A 20,264-nucleotide genomic window follows, 5' to 3' on the forward strand; every position below is an offset into this window, starting at 1 on the left:
ATCCATAAGAGTAAAACCGCCGGGATCATTTGTTTATTTTTGGAACACAGTTCTTATTTGACGTGATATTAAACACGTCTATGGGAATTCTGAATGGGGGAAATAAACCGCAACCCAGGTAGGATGTGTAAATTACGTCAGACTTCGGTACTCTATAGATGATGTTTTAACTCTGGCAGTCAGAGTTAAAACAGAGTGAAAGATGGTTGATGGAAATGAGATGATGCCTGCCCTTTTTGCGTGCGTGTGTGCGTGCGTGCGTGCGTGCGTGCTTGCGTGCGTGCGTGCGTGCGTGAGTAAGAGGCTTCCAACAACTCGGGATGCCAAAAAAAGGCAGCTAAACGGTAACGTTCTGTGCAATCTCTTCCACTAGCCGACACATGTGGCACAGACGCTGTTACTTGCACTCCTGAAGGTTGTCTGAGTGTTTGTCCAAGATTTGCTGACTGTACGTTTTTTACAGCACCTTGAAATGATTTGTGTCCTTGTATTGTATCTCGCATGTGGACATGAATACATTATTAAGTGTGTGTGTGTGTGTGTGTGTGTGTGTGTGTGTGTGTGTGTGTGTGTGTGTGTGTGTGTGTGTGTGTGTGTGTGTGTGTGTGTGTGTGTGTGTGTGTGTGTGTGTGTGTGTGTGTGTGTGTGTGTGTGTTACAGATTGATAATGAGGAGTATGGTGAGGCCCTGTCCCTGGCTCAGGCCTACAACCTGGATTCTGACCTGGTTTACCAGAGACAATGGAGGAAGAGCACCGTCAGCATCGCTTCCATACAAGACTACCTGGTAATGTTCTCTGTCCCAATGTGTATTGACTTGGCTTAACCCTTCAAGGCCAGGAAGGGAACGCATGCGTGTCATTTTAACACATTGGCTGCCATGGACGCAGATCTGCGTTCTTTTGCGTCCTTAGAGCGCACGCTGCCAAGAACGCAGATCTGCGTTCTTTCAACAACAATTTTTTCTGCACTATGAACTTGTATATCTGCTATTTTTGAATAGTCACAGTATAAAATGTGAAAGTGGTTAAACTGATTGTAATGCTATATTAACACATTTAGCTGGGGACCCCCTGGAACCTGGACTCTGTGCCCTCAAATACCCCTAGTAGCTCAACCCTTGATGGGAATATTACCATGTTACCAATCTGGGAACCCATCACCAAATGAAAAGGAAAAACAGCGCCCTCTGCTGTTTTTTACTTATTCACTTGGCTCTGGGAGGAGCTCAACGAAGAACCCGTGCGCAAGGAAACCGGGGTTTTGGTCTGCCTTCAGCCTTTCACTTCCGGTGGTGCGACTATGTTTTCATTCCCACTAACAATATTTCTACGCGGAACACTAACACCACTTCTCCCAGAGAACATGGATCGTTTTGGTTATAAGGCCACTTGTTTCTATGATGAAAGAGCAAGTTAAAATGTTACTAACTTTCCGTGGTCTTGTCGGCTTCGAGGACGCTATTGTTAAATGAGTTTCGGTTTGTTTCTAGTGGGGAAGGAACAGCACACACGTAAATCCCGCCCCACTACATTTGATTGGGTAAAGCGCGGCCTGCTTCCTGATCTGATGGCACGCCCACTTGTAACCAATGCGCACGGGTTGTCAACACGACCGATAGATTCAAGCGCAGAGCAGAATCTGTTCGTGAGAGATTACCATGTTACTGAATACTTGCATGCGCTCCGACCCGAACTAACAGGCTGGCCCGGGCCTGGTCGGGTCCTGACGAGTTTCCAGATCTCTAACTCTTAACTCCTCCTCTTCCTCCCTGCAGAGTAAGATCAGGAAGCGGTCGTGGGTGCTACACGAGTGCGTGGAGCGCGTCCCGGAGAACGTGGACGCGGCCAAGGAGCTGTTGGAGTACGGGCTGAAGGGAACCGACCTGGAGGCTCTCATCGCCATCGGCAACGGAGAGGACGGGGGCAGGTGGGCGTGAACGCACACACATGTGCACAAAACACACAAAAACTACACACCTGTGTCTTGTTGTCTCCGCCAGGAGACTATGTTTTCGTTCTCGTCCTTCCGTGTGTCCACCAAGCTAACATTGGTCAAGCTTCACGTGACAATATGTTGAAAGGGTGTGCTTTGATTGGCTAGCGAGACGCATGACGGAATAGAGTCCTATAAATAGATGTGTCACTTCAAAACATTGTTTACATGTTTTGAAGTGACATCAGTACAATCAGCCAAGCTAACATTGGACATGTTAGCTTGGCTGATTGAACATGTTAGCCAAGCTAACATGTTCTAATCTAAGAATCAGAACATTTCTAGAAAACTCTGGTTAAAGATAGGGTAAGTGATTTCCTTTGGTTAAAATAGCACAGGTCTGCTGGCGGAGACTTGTGCTCCGAGGAGCACACTTTCTAGTTTGATTTGATTTGATTTGACTTTGACTTTGGTAAAAGCAATCCAAGTTCCAACAACACAATATAACTTCAACCCAGGATGTACACATGAAGTGTAATCAGGGGCGCCGGTTTTTGTGTGTGGCCACGGGGGCTAAACTTGACCACCACTCGCTTGCTATTTTCGATATGGGCTGAAGTGGTTACTGTTTGTTTTGTAATAATAATCAAAATCTACAAAGTAACTAGTAACTAAAGTAATCAAATAATTGTAGTGGAGTAAAAATACAATATTTGCCTCTGAGATGTAGTGGAGTAGAAGTAAAAGTATTGGACATTGGAAATAGCCTACTCCAGTAAAGCAGCCTACAAATGCCTCAAAATTGTACACATTGGCTGCCAAAGACGCAGATCTGCGTTCTGTTTTAAAAAAAAAATTGACCCAAAGACCAAGGAGATATGATTTTTCGAAGATTTAAACTCCCATCCACTTCCTTGTTAACTTAAAACTTAAACATTCTGTATCTCGGCTCCTGAGTACTTTTTTTTTTTCATTGAAAAAGTCTGGCAGTCTACTGTAGAAAATAAATAAATAATTCTGGCAGCCAATGTGTTAAGTACAGTACTTGAATACATGTACTTAGTTACTCACCTCTGTAATTTCATTCATTAATCCCACCTGGTGGCCTATGTAACTTGATGAACCTACAGGATTGGGGGGGGGGGGGGGGGGTTGATGATTAAATTCCTCTGGCCGCTGATTCTCCTTTAGCACTCTGTCTGGGCTGTTGTTCTCGAATCTAGGTGTTAATGGCGCGTTGTGTCTCTCTGGCGGGCACACATTTGCACCTTCAGAGCTGCGCTTGTGAGTGTGTCACTACACAGTGTGTAGTGAGCTTTAGACCCGAAGCCCCCCCTTCTGGCGCCTATGAGTGTAATGAAACGCCAATGTGGTCCTGATCCATTTTCTGTGGATGTCTATGAATATGATTTACTACCTGTTGACAAGTAGTACTGCTACTGTATATCCCCCCCCCCCCCCCCCCCCCCCCCCCCTTGCCAAGCGGGTGGTAGAAATGTCATCTCCTCCCACACGGGGAGACCCGGGTTAGAATCCTGGCATTCAGACATACATCTAAATCCTAAACTAAATGTGAGTAGTTGGGTGTGTGTTGTCCAGGTTCTTAATGTTTATGTACAATATAATGCAGGGGTCTTCAACGTTTTCAGGCCAAAGACCCCCTAGCTGAGAGAGAGATGAAGCAGGGACCCCCTACTCTATATTGTATAAAATTGTGTTTCAGAATAAAGTTTTATTTTTTACTTAGTCTGCTCTTTTTTTACCTCTACACCAATAGCCTATTTGCCAAAAATAGCCGATCTACAAGCTCTCAACGCCTCGCGCTGCGAGGCGTTGAGAGCTTGTAGATCGGCTATTTTCGGTTAATGTTCCCCTCAGAAAATGAATTGTAGGGTTCAAGTGGTTAATGTAAAAAAATAAATAAAATCCTATCACACAAAGATTTGGCGGACACCCAATAGTAGCTCTAAGGACCCCCTAGTAGGGGTCCCGGACCCCCTGTTGAAGACCCCTGGTATAATGTGTGTGTTGTCCAGGTTCAAAATGCCCGGGGATGTGTATGTACAGTATAATGATTATAATACATGTATATATATGTATATAATACAGGTTCATAATGCCCGGGGACGTGGACCTGGATGACGTTCCCTACGAGGACTTCCTGTCACCTGACGAAGAGCTGGAGAGGAAGAAGGAAGTGGAAAACGACAAGAGACAACAGCTGCTGGCCAAGGTCACCTTCAACAGGTACTGTCTGTGAACCACAGACATATAAAGGCATAGCCTGGTTCCAAACCACTACCTCTTGGTCTGGTGTTGAAATGTGAGCCTATAGGTAATCTTCAATACCAAAAAGTACCGTCCAATAAGACTTGGAGGCGGGGGTGGGTCTAACGACCAGCCAATCAGCAAATATCTGCTAAAAAAAAGCTGTGCGATGACGTCAGATGTAGGCGGATCCGTGGATCTCTTGTGATTGGTTTAGGGAAATTATATATAATATCATTGGTTCTCAAACTATTACATGTCAAGGACCCCCAAAAATATTTATATTTGGCCATCTGAAAATATATAGTTCCAGGGACCCCCAAAAGCAAAGATTTGAGTAAAAAATATCTGCTTAAAAAAAAAATATATATATATTCAAAGATTTGCACACATTTTATTGATTCTTTAAAAAAATCTACAAGCTCATAGTGCGGCACTCGGTGCCGCACTATGAGCTTGTAGATCTGCTATTTTTGAATAGCCAAAGTATAAAATAATGTTTATAGGCTATAGGATTGCATGTTTTAAAGCACAGAGACGAAGGCTCTCGCAGAGTTCAATTTATTCCTTATTAAGTTGTCAGACAGTCTGGTCACAGAGGACCAGCAGAATGAGAGATGCCTCTAAGTGACGTCTCTGGATACTTACGTTGTTTTTATTCCCCGTATTAAAAGTGATGACAGGCTTAGCAGCTCCATGGGGATTTACTGGGGAAAAAATATAATTAAAAAATAAAAATAGGGCAAGAAGCAAAGAAAGGAATCTTTGCACAAAGACGTTGAACAGGAGAGAGACGAGGCTTACAGACTGATTGTTTGATTAGAGAGAGATAGGAGAGAGAGAGAGCATTAATGAGGATGAGAGAGAGAGAGAGAGAGAGAGAGAGAGAGAGAGAGAGAGAGAGAGAGAGAGAGAGAGAGAGAGAGAGAGAGAGAGAGAGAGAGAGAGAGAGAGAGAGAGAGAGAGAGAGAGAGAGAGAGAGAGAGAGAGAGAGAGAGAGAGAGAGAGAGAGAGAGAGCTGGTGGAGAGATTAGTGTTAATCTGTTAGAGATAATTTATGCCTTTGTTGTTGAGTGCCCAGGAGAAGACTAATGAAATACCCTTTAGTGATCGCTAATCACCCTGCTCCCTTCAGCCACACACACACACACACACACACACACACACAGACACACACACGCACACGCACGCACACACACACACACACACACACACACACACACACACACACACACACACACACACACACACACACACACACACACACACACACGTGGGTCTTTAATAGCAGGGTTATTTCCATATTGTTATTCACACATAACATTGTGGATTTAATCAGCTAGCCTCCACATCTGAATGAAGTACTTAACTCATTCCCTGCCAAAAACGTAACTATTTCCAATTACCAATACTGCCAAGAACGTAAAAAACGTAATTTTATGGGGGGGGGGAATTTGACCCACAGACCCAGGATATATCATTTTTCGAAGATCTAGACTCCTATCCACTTCCTTGTTAACTTATTACTTAAAAATTCTGTATCTCGGCTCCTGTGTTCTTTTATTTTTACTATGAAAAATCTCTGGCAGTGGGCAAACGCAACCATAAATAAGTCTAGCAGTGAATGAGTTAAGTGTAGGGGCTCAATTTATTTATTCTTTTAGTTCATTGTCATTCCCTTCATCCATTAGATGTTCTTTCTATAAATATTATTTTTAAATCATACAAACATAAATGGACAAAACCATTTTCCTTTTTGAGTGGTGCCGAAGGCAACCACTCCTATACGCGGCTTTGTCTGTGTGTCCGTATGTCTGTATGTCCGTGTGTCCACCAAGCTAACATTGGTCAAGCATCACGTGACACGTGACAATATGTTGAAAGGGTGTGCTTTGATTGGCTAGCGAGACGCGTGACGAAATAGAGCCCTATAAATAGGTGTGTCACTTTGAAGCATTGTTTACATGTTTCAAAGTGACATCAGTGCCATCAGCCAAGCTAACATTGGACATGTTAGCTTGGCTGATTGAACATGTTAGCCAAGCTAAGCAAGGCACCACTCACTTCACACAGGGTGTGATTTGTAATATACATTTGTTTGAGGCAATTATTTCTTCATGGAGATATGATGAGATGTTATAGAGCATACATGGGCAACTGGCGGCCCGGGGGCCACATGCGGCCCCCACCTTCACTTAATGAGGCCCACAGGTTAATATCGGAAAACTGATATATTATTGATTTCAGCTGTTATGATTCCAAACGTGCAAACATGACCCGCTTTAATGACTTCAGTCTATATTAGTAGCTTAATGACTAGTATTAAAATTCTATCGTCTTTTTTTATGTCCAATGTATTTACGTTCATAAAGTTAACATAAGTATAACTAAATGCATTTGAAATTAAATTAAAATGTTACTTTTCAGGATTCCAATTCAAAAATGGCGAGAAAAAAAAGCAGGATTCCAATTCAAAAATAGCAAAAATAGCAGATCGACAAGATCTTGAGAGCTTGTCGATCTGCTATTTTTGCTACTTTTGTGTGAAATAGTATGGCGAAGTACGGCATTCATTTACGAAAAAAGTTAAAATACCCGACAGTATATATATGCAATGTGGCCCTCTGGAGTGAGTGTGGAAATGTAGGGGCCCTCTCCATCATCAAAGTTGCATCACCCCTGTTATAGAGACATCAACCCATAGTAGAGAGGGTGAAACATGTGCAACACATGGCTACGGCACCAACAATTGTGACCTTCTAAGAAATCTGTCCCCAACATTACGTGTGTGTGTGTGTGTGTGTGTGTGTGTGTTTGTGTGCGTGCGTGCATTAGGGCCCTTTCCAATGTATAATTATACTTTATAAGCATTCAGCAGACACCTCGTTCCTATCTAGAGCAACTTACAAAGTACAAGGTTGGACTATGCGTCATGAATAGGGATGAGTACCTTTCACATTTGAACTGATAGTGGTATCTGGAATTCAATAAGGCACCAAAAGGTCCTCTCAGCCAGACAGCCAGCCAGCGAGAGAGAGAGAGAGAGAGACATTAATTCTTCATGGAGGTGTTTATACGCTTATACGATCAAAATCACAAGTCACATTTTCTCATTTGCGCCGTCATTGCTATGTGTGTGTGTGTGTGTGTGTGTGTGTGTGTGTGTGTGTGTGTGTGTGTGTGTGTGTGTGTGTGTGTGTGTGTGTGTGTGTGTAGATGTGTGTGTAGGTGTGGGACTATCTGTCTATTTATGCAGTGTCATTGTGTTCCTCATACGATGGTGATAATGGCTTTTTACTGCACACTGTGTTTGTGCATCGGCCTGTTTATGTGCTTCAATCTCTCTCTGGTACACACACACACACACACACACACACACACACACACACACACACACACACACACTGCTGTTTCTACGGAGACACATAAACCACACCATATGATAGTTATAAGCTGCAGCGCCCACCCACGCACGCGCGCACTTACGTGAAGTGTTGGCTACCATCATACTTACATTACAGCTCCAGTTATACTCGTTTTTGCATCGTATCTGGCAGTATAACTCATTAAGAGAAGTGGAATTTTAGTCAATAATTGATGCTGAAAACCTCATTTGGGATTGAGTGTTTCAAACGACCATTAAGGGCAATTACAGGAATGGTGTGAGTTGTCAGTGGAAAAATGTACGTTCACAGCTTTCAGGAATGATTGCAATTCAAGACACATTTATACTATATGTTTAGACCCATTCATAGGGTTGTAGTCGAGACCACCTTAAGCAAGTCCAAGTCAAGACCAAGTCCGGAAGGCCAGGGAGGGGGTCGAGTCCGAGACGAGACCGTCAGGAGGCGAAACCGAGACGAGACCTAGACCACTTTTTATTTATTTATTATTATTTGATAGCTGTCCATAAGCACCAGACAGCTCTCTTATAATGGTAGTGTGAATGGGCTCCTCATAATATGGGTTTAATACAATTATGTAATTGCATTGTAGTGACTTGGACTCGAGTGGACTCAGTGGCGATGGAGTCCCGAGTCCCTTAGTCCGAGACCGAGTCAAGACCGAGTAAAATCATGGGCGAGACCGAGACGAGACCTAGTAAATCAAAATGCAGACTCGAGACCGGTCTCGAGTACTACAACCCTACCCATTCATACATTTTACATCACAGAGTGTCCTTGTATCAACAGCTCATTCACTCAGTTAAGCTTTATGACAATGAGTGACGAACAGACCTTTATCTGTGTTGATTTAAGCTACATGAGGGTCTTCAGTTCAAACTGAATGTGAGAGTGACCCCCCCCCAGTGGCCCACACACACACACACACACACACACACACACACACACACACACACACACACACACACACACACACACACACACACACACACACACACACACACACACACACACACACACACACACACACACACACACACACACACACACACACACACACACACACACACACACACACACACACACACACACACACACACACGCGCACACACACACACACACTATGAAGAGGCCTAGTGAAGTAATAATTAACGTTGGTATGAGTGTTAAGCTGCCTCTCTTTGATGTTCAGCTGGTATTAATGTGTGTGTAGAGAGAGAGGACCCTGGTGAGGCCTGATAGCACACTCTGTAATGAGAGATGAGGATTAAGGCGTGTTGGTGGTGGTGAGGGTCAGCTCCCCCGCCGTCTCACTGTGGATGATCCCAACATGTTGTTTTGTTGTGTTTTGTTTCATTATTAGGGGTGTTTGGGGGGACGTGTTTCATTAGGGGTGTTTGGGGGGACGTGTTTCATTAGGGGTGTTTGGGGGGACGTGTTTCATTAGGGGTGTTTGGGGGGACGTGTTTCATTAGGGGTGTTTGGGGGGGACGTGTTTCATTAGGGGTGTTTGGGGGGACGTGTTTCATTAGGGGTGTTTGGGGGGACGTGTTTCATTAGGGGTGTTTGGGGGGACGTGTTTCATTAGGGGTGTTTGGGGGGACGTGTTTCATTAGGGGTGTTTGGGGGGACGTGTTTCATTAGGGGTGTTTGGGGGGACGTGTTTCATTAGGGGTGTTTGGGGGGACGTGTTTCATTAGGGGTGTTTGGGGGGACGTGTTTCATTAGGGGTGTTTGGGGGGACGTGTTTCATAGGGGTGTTTGGGGGGACGTGTTTCATTAGGGGTGTTTGGGGGGACGTGTTTCATTAGGGGTGTTTGGGGGGACGTGTTTCATTAGGGGTGTTTGGGGGGACGTGTTTCATTAGGGGTGTTTGGGGGGACGTGTTTCATTAGGGGTGTTTGGGGGGGACGTGTTTCATTAGGGGTGTTTGGGGGGACGTGTTTCATTAGGGGTGTTTGGGGGGACGTGTTTCATTAGGGGTGTTTGGGGGGACGTGTTTCATTAGGGGTGTTTGGGGGGGACGTGTTTCATTAGGGGTGTTTGGGGGGACGTGTTTCATAGGGGTGTTTGGGGGGACGTGTTTCATTAGGGGTGTTTGGGGGGACGTGTTTCATTAGGGGTGTTTGGGGGAGACGTGTTTCATTAGGGGTGTTTGGGGGGACGTGTTTCATAGGGGTGTTTGGGGGGACGTGTTTCATTAGGGGTGTTTGGGGGGGACGTGTTTCATTAGGGGTGTTTGGGGGGACGTGTTTCATTAGGGGTGTTTGGGGGGACGTGTTTCATTAGGGGTGTTTGGGGGGACGTGTTTCATTAGGGGTGTTTGGGGGGGACGTGTTTCATTAGGGGTGTTTGGGGGGACGTGTTTCATCAGGGGTGTTTGGGGGGACGTGTTTCATTAGGGGTGTTTGGGGGGACGTGTTTCATTAGGGGTGTTTGGGGGGGACGTGTTTCATTAGGGGTGTTTGGGGGGACGTGTTTCATCAGGGGTGTTTGGGGGGACGTGTTTCATTAGGGGTGTTTGGGGGGACGTGTTTCAGTAGGGGTGTTTGGGGGGGACGTGTTTCATCAGGGGTGTTTGGGGGGACGTGTTTCATTAGGGGTGTTTGGGGGGGACGTGTTTCATTAGGGGTGTTTGGGGGACGTGTTTCATTAGGGGTGTTTGGGGGGGACGTGTTTCATTAGGGGTGTTTGGGGGGACGTGTTTCATTAGGGGTGTTTGGGGGGACGTGTTTCATTAGGGGTGTTTGGGGGACGTGTTTCATTAGGGGTGTTTGGGGGGACGTGTTTCATTAGGGGTGTTTGGGGGGGACGTGTTTCATTAGGGGTGTTTGGGGGACGTGTTTCATTAGGGGTGTTTGGGGGGACGTGTTTCATTAGGGGTGTTTGGGGGGGACGTGTTTCATTAGGGGTGTTTGGGGGACGTGTTTCATTAGGGGTGTTTGGGGGGACGTGTTTCATTAGGGGTGTTTGGGGGGACGTGTTTCATTAGGGGTGTTTGGGGGGACGTGTTTCATTAGGGGTGTTTGGGGGGACGTGTTTCATTAGGGGTGTTTGGGGGGACGTGTTTCATTAGGGGTGTTTGGGGGGACGTGTTTCATTAGGGGTGTTTGGGGGGGACGTGTTTCATTAGGGGTGTTTGGGGGGACGTGTTTCATTAGGGGTGTTTGGGGGGACGTGTTTCATTAGGGGTGTTTGGGGGGACGTGTGTCATTAGGGGTGTTTGGGGGGACGTGTTTCATTAGGGGTGTTTGGGGGGACGTGTTTCATTAGGGGTGTTTGGGGGGACGTGTTTCATTAGGGGTGTTTGGGGGGACGTGTTTCATTAGGGGTGTTTGGGGGGACGTGTTTCATTAGGGGTGTTTGGGGGGGACGTGTTTCATTAGGGGTGTTTGGGGGGACGTGTTTCATTAGGGGTGTTTGGGGGGACGTGTTTCATTAGGGGTGTTTGGGGGGACGTGTTTCATTAGGGGTGTTTGGGGGGACGTGTTTCATTAGGGGTGTTTGGGGGGACGTGTTTCATTAGGGGTGTTTGGGGGGACGTGTTTCATTAGGGGTGTTTGGGGGGGACGTGTTTCATTAGGGGTGTTTGGGGGGGACGTGTTTCATTAGGGGTGTTTGGGGGGACGTGTTTCATTAGGGGTGTTTGGGGGGGACGTGTTTCATTAGGGGTGTTTGGGGGGGACGTGTTTCATTAGGGGTGTTTGGGGGGGACGTGTTTCATAGGGGTGTTTGGGGGGGACGTGTTTCATTAGGGGTGTTTGGGGGGGACGTGTTTCATTAGGGGTGTTTGGGGGGACGTGTTTCATTAGGGGTGTTTGGGGGGACGTGTTTCATTAGGGGTGTTTGGGGGGACGTGTTTCATTAGGGGTGTTTGGGGGGACGTGTTTCATTAGGGGTGTTTGGGGGGACGTGTTTCATTAGGGGTGTTTGGGGGGGACGTGTTTCATTAGGGGTGTTTGGGGGGACGTGTTTCATTAGGGGTGTTTGGGGGGACGTGTTTCATTAGGGGTGTTTGGGGGGACGTGTTTCATCAGGGGTGTTTGGGGGGACGTGTTTCATTAGGGGTGTTTGGGGGGACGTGTTTCATTAGGGGTGATTGGGGGGACGTGTTTCATCAGGGGTGTTTGGGGGGGACGTGTTTCATCAGGGGTGTTTGGGGGGACGTGTTTCATTAGGGGTGTTTGGGGGGACGTGTTTCATTAGGGGTGTTTGGGGGGACGTGTTTCATTAGGGGTGTTTGGGGGGGACGTGTTTCATTAGGGGTGTTTGGGGGGACGTGTTTCATTAGGGGTGTTTGGGGGACGTGTTTCATTAGGGGTGTTTGGGGGGGACGTGTTTCATTAGGGGTGTTTGGGGGGACGTGTTTCATTAGGGGTGTTTGGGGGGACGTGTTTCATTAGGGGTGTTTGGGGGGACGTGTTTCATTAGGGGTGTTTGGGGGACGTGTTTCATTAGGGGTGTTTGGGGGGGACGTGTTTCATTAGGGGTGTTTGGGGGGGACGTGTTTCATTAGGGGTGTTTGGGGGGACGTGTTTCATTAGGGGTGTTTGGGGGGGACGTGTTTCATTAGGGGTGTTTGGGGGACGTGTTTCATTAGGGGTGTTTGGGGGGACGTGTTTCATTAGGGGTGTTTGGGGGGACGTGTTTCATTAGGGGTGTTTGGGGGGACGTGTTTCATTAGGGGTGTTTGGGGGGACGTGTTTCATTAGGGGTGTTTGGGGGGACGTGTTTCATTAGGGGTGTTTGGGGGACGTGTTTCATTAGGGGTGTTTGGGGGGACGTGTTTCATTAGGGGTGTTTGGGGGACGTGTTTCATTAGGGGTGTTTGGGGGGACGTGTTTCATTAGGGGTGTTTGGGGGGACGTGTTTCATTAGGGGTGTTTGGGGGGACGTGTTTCATTAGGGGTGTTTGGGGGGACGTGTTTCATTAGGGGTGTTTGGGGGGACGTGTTTCATTAGGGGTGTTTGGGGGGACGTGTTTCATTAGGGGTGTTTGGGGGGACGTGTTTCATTAGGGGTGTTTGGGGGGACGTGTTTCATTAGGGGTGTTTGGGGGACGTGTTTCATTAGGGGTGTTTGGGGGGACGTGTTTCATTAGGGGTGTTTGGGGGGGACGTGTTTCATTAGGGGTGTTTGGGGGGACGTGTTTCATTAGGGGTGTTTGGGGGGGACGTGTTTCATTAGGGGTGTTTGGGGGGACGTGTTTCATTAGGGGTGTTTGGGGGGGACGTGCATTATTGTTATCAGTCAGCGGTAGGACTTATACGAGGCACACATACAGAAAGGTCACAGATTAAAGGAAGACCTGAATAACTGAGTGGGAAAACATGTCCAAACCCCGGTTTCTAGTGAGCATAGGTCTAGTTCAGGGGTTTTCAATCAGTGGTCCGGGGACCACCAGTGGTCCTTGAGGGGGTTCCAGGGGGTCCCCAGCCAAATTAATAATTAGGAACCAAATTGACCCTTATATGTCTGTAACTCTGAGAGTGTACAGATGGAACCAAATGGACCCTAACGGGTCCATTTGGTTCCATTTGTACACTCTTAGAGTTAAATGAACACTGATGATGACACTACAGTGTAGATTGGGACCCCCAAGAAATCAAAATGGTTGAGTCCCTGTCATATCTTTTCAAATGGGGGGTCCCTGGGCTTATATGTGTCAATTTGGGGGTCCTTAATGCGAAAAAGGTTGAAAACCACTGGTCTAGTTAATCCCCCCCAGAGTCAAATGCAAAAGTGAAAAACGCTGGGGGCGCTGTTTTTCCTTTTTGATATGACGATGGGTTCCCAGAGTGCCTTCCTGCTCATTGTGGTGATGGATCATGTCCTGAGAATCACAGTCAGTGTCAGGGAGGGAAGACTCAGTGAGTAGTACGTCCCATCACGATCACTGGCCTTGAGTATGCAGAGGACACAGCAGAGAAAGGAAGACAACTAATACAGGCAGTGAGTGGGAATAGAGTTCAAGAAGATCTGCCTCAATGCCAATAAAAGCAAAGTCATGATATTCAACATGGAGGACAAACCCATTACTATACTACCAGTGGGACGGTGCTCGTCAAGGACTTCAAATATCTCTGTACCTGTACCGCCTCAATGGTTCATGTGGTTAAATGAAGACTCAGGGTTGTAGTGTGTAGTGTTCACGTCTTATGGCCTGTTCCCCTTGGGCATAAATACACACCTTGAATGATTGGATGAGGGACAGAGAGCGTATATATATATATATATTATAGTGGCTCAGAATTCATGGCTGTTCAATTTATTTGGTGGCCGTGATTAATTGACAATGAAGATTGATTTGGTTCACATATAGGGCCGTAACTCGCCCTTTTCAATGACAAGCGGCGTCCCGTACATAAAGAGGTTGATTCCCTGCGGTCACAACAGATTTGATTTGTTGTCTTTTTACAATGATTATGTCCACGGGGGTCACTACAGCGCCTGACCCGTGCTGTGACAGTGAATTCAATGGATCCACCCCCCCCCCCTATAATGACATGCTTAACCCATTGAGACCTGGACCATGAAAATGTGTGCAAATCTTTGAATATATATTGTTTAAAGCGAACATTTTTAACTCTATTCTTTGCTTCTGGGGGGTCCCTCGAACAAAGTATTTTGAGATGGTGGTCCGCGGCCAAATACATGTAATTTTGGGGGTCCTTGACATGAAAAGGTTTGAGCACCACTGAGATAGAAACGTACGTTTTTTTTTTTTCAGAATACTGTTGGGATTTTGAAAACATTTGTAGAATCGGCTTCAGGTCTTATAACTCAGGCTTGGGCGGTAGGGCAATAAAATTAAATATTGTCTTCGCATTAATATTAATACTTGTGTGTGTGTGTGTGTGTGTGTGTGTGTGTGTGTGTGTGTGTGTTCACATGCAGGTTGACTCTGGAGCAGAAGGAGTTGTGTAGGAGTCGTTTGAAGCTGCTCTCCTACCTGGACCGACTGGCCACGTATGAGGTAATAATATAACGGTGTAATAATGGATGTCATATAGGCCACGGCAGTTGTGGCCTAACTCAATGTTCAGAGATCAGCTGTTCACAGACACACACACATTCCACTAGCCATTCAGGTCTGGTGGATATAATAATAACTGGTTACTTATCTGTTTCTTATCATCATCAGTGGCAACATATTCCAGGTTTCTGCTTTACCAATGCTTTAGGAATAGACATGACAGTTAAAGACAGGGTCCGTGATTTTCATTGATCCCCCCCCCCCCCTAAAACATAATCATCAGGTATTACGGTTATACTAGAAGGAAGATTTTTTTCAAAAAAGTGTACAGAAAGTGTTAAAATTATGTTTTTATGTGGACACGCCTCCAGTTCATTAAGTATACCTGGTTCTCACCTTAGCACCTCCTCCACCACCTTAGCACCACCCACCTGTCCTAGTCCCTCCTCCTCCTCATGCCTCATGCCCACACCTGTTGTGTTATGATAATGAGGGGGAGGGTATGTTTTTACTGTGTCACTAAAGCGCTGTTTCTCTATTGGCACGTTTGACCCTCAAGGTTTCAGCCTCCAGGTAGAAACTCAAAATAGTCAGAGAAGACATAAAACACCATAAAAAACACCACCAGGGGGCTTAATGAAGTTCTATCAACCTCATAGACACATGAAAAACAGAACAAGTGCAAAAACCATGGCACCACCTCTTTAATCCTTATTGATATTCCACTCAGAGTGACGTCTGTCTGTCTCTGTGTCTCTCTCTTTCTCTCTCTCTCTCTCTCTCTCTCTCTCTCTCTCTCTCTCTCTCTCTCTCTCTCTCTGTCTCTCTCTGGACATTGTTATGGAAACCACGGCCCTCATCAGATTCTTTTCGCCCTAATCCATTTTCTGTGGATGTCTATGAATATGATATTAGGCTTTTTATCATTCCTACTCCAGCTGGCCAGGTCTGCATACGACCCAGTCAAAGGCTATCCATCACACGCACACACACACACACACACACACACACACACACACACACACACACACACACACACACACACACACACACACACACACACACACACACACACACACACTCTTACTCTCTTTGTCATCTCAACTCTTCATCAACCCCGGCCCCAACCCTATCCATACCCTTCTGTCTCTCTAACTGTGTGTGTGTGTGTGTGTGTGTGTAGGAGATACTTGGAGGTGCTCATTTTGCAGAGGAGAGATACGATGCAGAGTTCTTCAAGAAGTTCCGCTGTCAGAATATCGTTCTTTCAGCAAGAACCTACGCAAGGGTAAAATAAACACCCTGTATCTCTTCATATCAACCTGTCTAACTCACTGTCTGACTGACTTCAGATCAGCTCAAGGGTAACATAAACACCCTGTTTCTCTTAACACATTGAACACTAGGGGTGTGCCGATATATCGTCCCGCGATATATCGCGATACGTTTTCGCGACGATATGTATCGTTTTGGAAAAAAAAAATATCGTTTTTTAATTTTTTTTTTTTTTTTATTTTTTTTTACAATCATAATAATCAGGCATGCAAACGGCCCCGAAGTGACAAGAGTGACAACAAGTTTGCATGTCTGAATAATGCAAAAACAGAATTATTTGTTTGCATTTTCTTTTTTTCTCCTCCATATATTTTCATAATAAAAAAAGTGCGTATCGTATCGTATCGAAATCGTATCGAAGTTGTGAGCCAAATATCGTATCGTATCGTTTCGTGAAATTAGTGTATCGGCACACCCCTATTGAACACCAGAGGTTAATCTCCTAATGTACTCACCAGTGCCAAGCTTTTATTGTTGTTTTTTTGTTTTCTTCATGTCGCCATAGACCCCGCTAAAAACGGTAAAAACTCGCGTTCATTTGGTTCGACACAAACACGGGATCCGTGTGAAGCAAGCAGTGAAAACTGCGACCCGATCCGTTCCGCCATTTTGAAGTTACAGCCGATAACGTTAGACCGTGCGATGCGGCGAGAAAAACAACAGCCGAGATAATCGACTCCAAAGTTGATTCCTAGACAGTTAACGGATGGGAACGAAAAAACCAGAACCAGTTTTATTTCGTTTCCGGTCGGCCCCCGGAACCGGAAGGGGTAAAAAAAAAAATCCGGAAAGTGCACTTTTTCGAATTAACATTGGTTTTCAATATGTAAACAGTTCGCGTAGATCTACGCGACTGGCACGCTGCGGCTTTAAATAGGTTTGCGTAGATCTACGCGATTGGTCAATGTGTTAAAGTCAATGACCGTCATTTAGCAAAGTTGCGCAGACCGTAAAACGGGCGTATGCGGAGTTCACCACAATTGTCTGCATTTATCAATCTATTGTGACTTTGACTTGAACGTACGACACGCTCACATCTCACGTCTGGTCTGAGGACGTGTAGACTCTGGCTACAGCAGGTAGTTCCATCGTTAGTTCCACACTTCACCTTCCTGTTTCATGTCACATATAAAATACACAATGCTTTTTTAAAGTTCCATTACTATTTCCAGTGGGGTGCACAGACATTTTGAGGGGCAGGTGCTCAAGTAAATTATACTTTTTTTGTTGACTTGGTCTGCTCTTTTTTCCCTCTACACCTATACCTCTTTGCCAAAAATAGCCGATCTACAAGCCCACAACGCCTCGCAGCGCGAGGCGTTGTGGGCTTGTAGATCTGCTATTTTTGGCTAAAGTTCTCCTCAGAAAAGGGATGCTAGGTTTCGAGTGGTTATGGTAAAAAGAAAAATCATATCACATAAAGATTTGGCGGACCCCCTGTAGTAACTCTGAGGACCCCCTAGGGGTCCTGGACCCCCTGTTGAAGACCCCTGCTGTAAACTGAAACAAAAAAAACTTTTTTTTTCAAAAAGGGCACTTCTGGTCAAGAGGGCAAAGGGCAGGTGCTCTAGCACCAGCTAGAGTCTATCTGTGCACGTCCCTGACTATTTCAGTCTCATAAATCAGTTGTATTTCATTATAATATGCATATGCATATGTTGACACAATAACTTTTGTCTCTTTATACTTGGAAAAGCACACTGTAAAATGTAAGTGTGTGTGTGTGTGTGTGTGTGTGTGTGTGTGTGTGTGTGTGTGTGTGTGTGTGTGTGTGTGTGTGTGTGTGTGTGTGTGTGTGTGTGTGTGTGTGTGTGTGTGTGTGTGTGTGTGTGTGTGTGTGTGTGTGTGTGTGTGTGTGTGTGTGTGTGTGTGTGTGCGTGCGTGTAGGAGAGTAATGTCCAGGCCCTAGACTTCCTGTTCACATATCATGGAGCAGAACTACTGCAACATCGCTTGGCCATCCTCTACAACTTCCCAGAAACCACCTCTCCCCACGAGTACACCAGACTACTGCCTGAGGCCGGGTAGGACACACACACACACACACACACACACACACACACACACACACACACACACACACACACACACACACACACACACACACGCACACACACCGCCCTACTGTCTGGTAGCCTATCCTTCTCAGAATCACCATGGGTGATTCCAGAGCTGCTCCAGCCCCTCCTGTGTGGAAAAAAACAAAACAAAAAGACACCAAACATGGTTCAGACCGTGTTCGGCACCAAAGCGCTACTCTGTGAAAACACGGTTCAGACCGCGTTTGGCACCCGATGTGTTAAAATGTAATGTAATTTTTTTTTAAACATACAGGCCACATACGGAAATATGGAGTGTGGGGAACTGATCAAAGCCAAACACAAAATGCAGGGTACAAGCCCACTTAAGGGTATTTATTTGACACCTTTTCAGATATATGACCCGCAGGCCCTTGGTATTACTTTTCATGTAACTTCAAATAATAAAGTCCAACTCAAAATTCATCCCGGGTCGGGGTATTTTCATGCATCACAATGTCTCTTTGTTTGGATCCGTGCGCCACAGCGTCATCGCTCAGTATCCATGCATTGTGCTCAGGTATGTGTGATTAACTCCCACAGGTTGCCTAGGAGTAAACAGAGAGCGTCCTTTAACACTACAATTCATAAACACTCAGTAATGTGCAGGAATAGTGGAGAATTGCCTTACCGCCTGTAGCACCCGTCCATTCACCAGGAGAGCCAATGCCAGACTGAGACAGAGTAGCCACTTTTGTAGATTGGTGCCACACCTAACCTGTCGTCGCAGCTGCGCTCAGTTGGGGCTGATTCATGATGGTGAGTGGCAGGTAACGCCCTTCTATGACGCTGCCCAGGCTGGTGCGCTCCCTGCGAGGTCTCCCTCTGTCTCTGTCCCATGGCCTCTCCCTGGTGTGGTGCTTACCTGACAGGCGGCATTGTGGCGATACTCCACATATCCCCCCCCTAAGCCCGCCGCTTGGTCCGGGGGCTTCCAGCTCCTCTACTTCATACATGCGGGACAGGGCGTCTGCGTGTGGAATGTCCTTCCCGGGCCGGTGCTCCACCTTGAAACAATAGTCTTGTAGCTCCAGGAACCACCGCGTCACTCTGGCGTTCCGGTCCTTGTTGGTGGCCATCCATTTTAGGGGTGCATGATCTGTAATGAGGGTAAAGGTACGGCCCCACAGGTAATAACGTAGGTGGTGAATAGCCCATTTCACCGCTAAACACTCTTTTTCTACTGTTGCATAATTTTTCTCATGGTCTAGTAACTTTCTGCTCACGTAGGTAATTGGATGCTCCTCGCCATCAAATACCTGTGCGAGGACCGCCCCCAACCCGGTGCCCGACGCGTCTGTGTGGAGGACGAAGGGCCGGCTGAAGTCGGGGGCTTTTAACACTGGCTCCTCACAGAGCGCGCTCTTCAAGGTCTGGAACGCGGCCTCCGTCTCGGCCGTCCAGACAATGTGGTTGGGGCGCTTTTGGCATGTCAGATCATACAGTGGGGCTGCAATAGTAGAGTATTTTTTTACAAATTTTTGATAATAAGCCATGAGGCCAAGGAATGATTTTACTTGCTTTTTTGTCCTGGGCTGGGGCCATTCCCGAATCCGCTCCACTTTACGCGTCTGGGGCCGCACACACCCTCGTCCGATCGTGAAACCCAAGTAGTCGGTCTCCGTCAGGCCGATGCGGCACTTTTTGGCGTTGGCCGTCAGCCCGGCTCGTCTGAGCGCCCCGAGGATGGCGTGGAGGTGCTGCAGATGGAGGCTCCAGCTCGGGCTGTGGATCACGATGTCGTCCAGGTAAGCGGCAGCGTAGTCTCGGTGGGGGCGGAGTACACGGTCCATCAGCCGTTGGAAAGTGGCGGGCGCGCCATGGACTCCGAACGGCAGCACCGTGTATTGGAACAGCCCGTCGGGCGTGGAGAACGCTGTCTTCGCCTTGGCCCGGTCCGTCAGCGGCACCTGCCAGTAGCCCTTGGTCAGGTCCAGCGTGCTGACGAACCGGGCCGGGCCCAGGCGCTCGATCAGTTCATCCACTCGGGGCATCGGGTATGCGTCAAAGGCGGAGACGTCATTCAATTTTCGAAAGTCATTACAGAAGCGCAGCGTCCCGTCTGGCTTCGGCACTATCACGATCGGGCTGGACCATGGACTGTAGGACTCCTCGATAACTCCCAACTCTAGCATCTTGGCCACCTCTTCTTTAATGGCAATCCGTCTGGCTTCAGGGATTCGATACGGCCGCTGGCGCACTATTTTCCCAGGGTCCGTGCGTATATCGTGCCTGATGAGCGTGGTTCGGCCGGGGAGTTCGGAGAAGA

At 46.9% G+C, this 20,264-nt stretch overlaps 1 protein-coding gene across 1 annotated transcript in view; it reads left to right on the forward strand.

Moving 5' to 3' along the window:
• Positions 1 to 20,264, forward strand: part of nbas (NBAS subunit of NRZ tethering complex) — a 250,929-nt gene that overhangs the window by 52,877 nt on the left and 177,788 nt on the right. Inside the window, 6 exon segments of the mRNA XM_084082265.1 lie at positions 661 to 786; positions 1,777 to 1,928; positions 4,044 to 4,181; positions 14,504 to 14,582; positions 15,766 to 15,870; positions 17,805 to 17,941. Of these exon segments, the coding sequence (XP_083938391.1) occupies positions 661 to 786; positions 1,777 to 1,928; positions 4,044 to 4,181; positions 14,504 to 14,582; positions 15,766 to 15,870; positions 17,805 to 17,941 (737 nt within the window).

Source organism: Gymnoscopelus microlampas (assembly GCF_963454915.1).
Source record: "Gymnoscopelus microlampas genome assembly, chromosome: 16".
Taxonomy (NCBI): domain Eukaryota; kingdom Metazoa; phylum Chordata; class Actinopteri; order Myctophiformes; family Myctophidae; genus Gymnoscopelus; species Gymnoscopelus microlampas.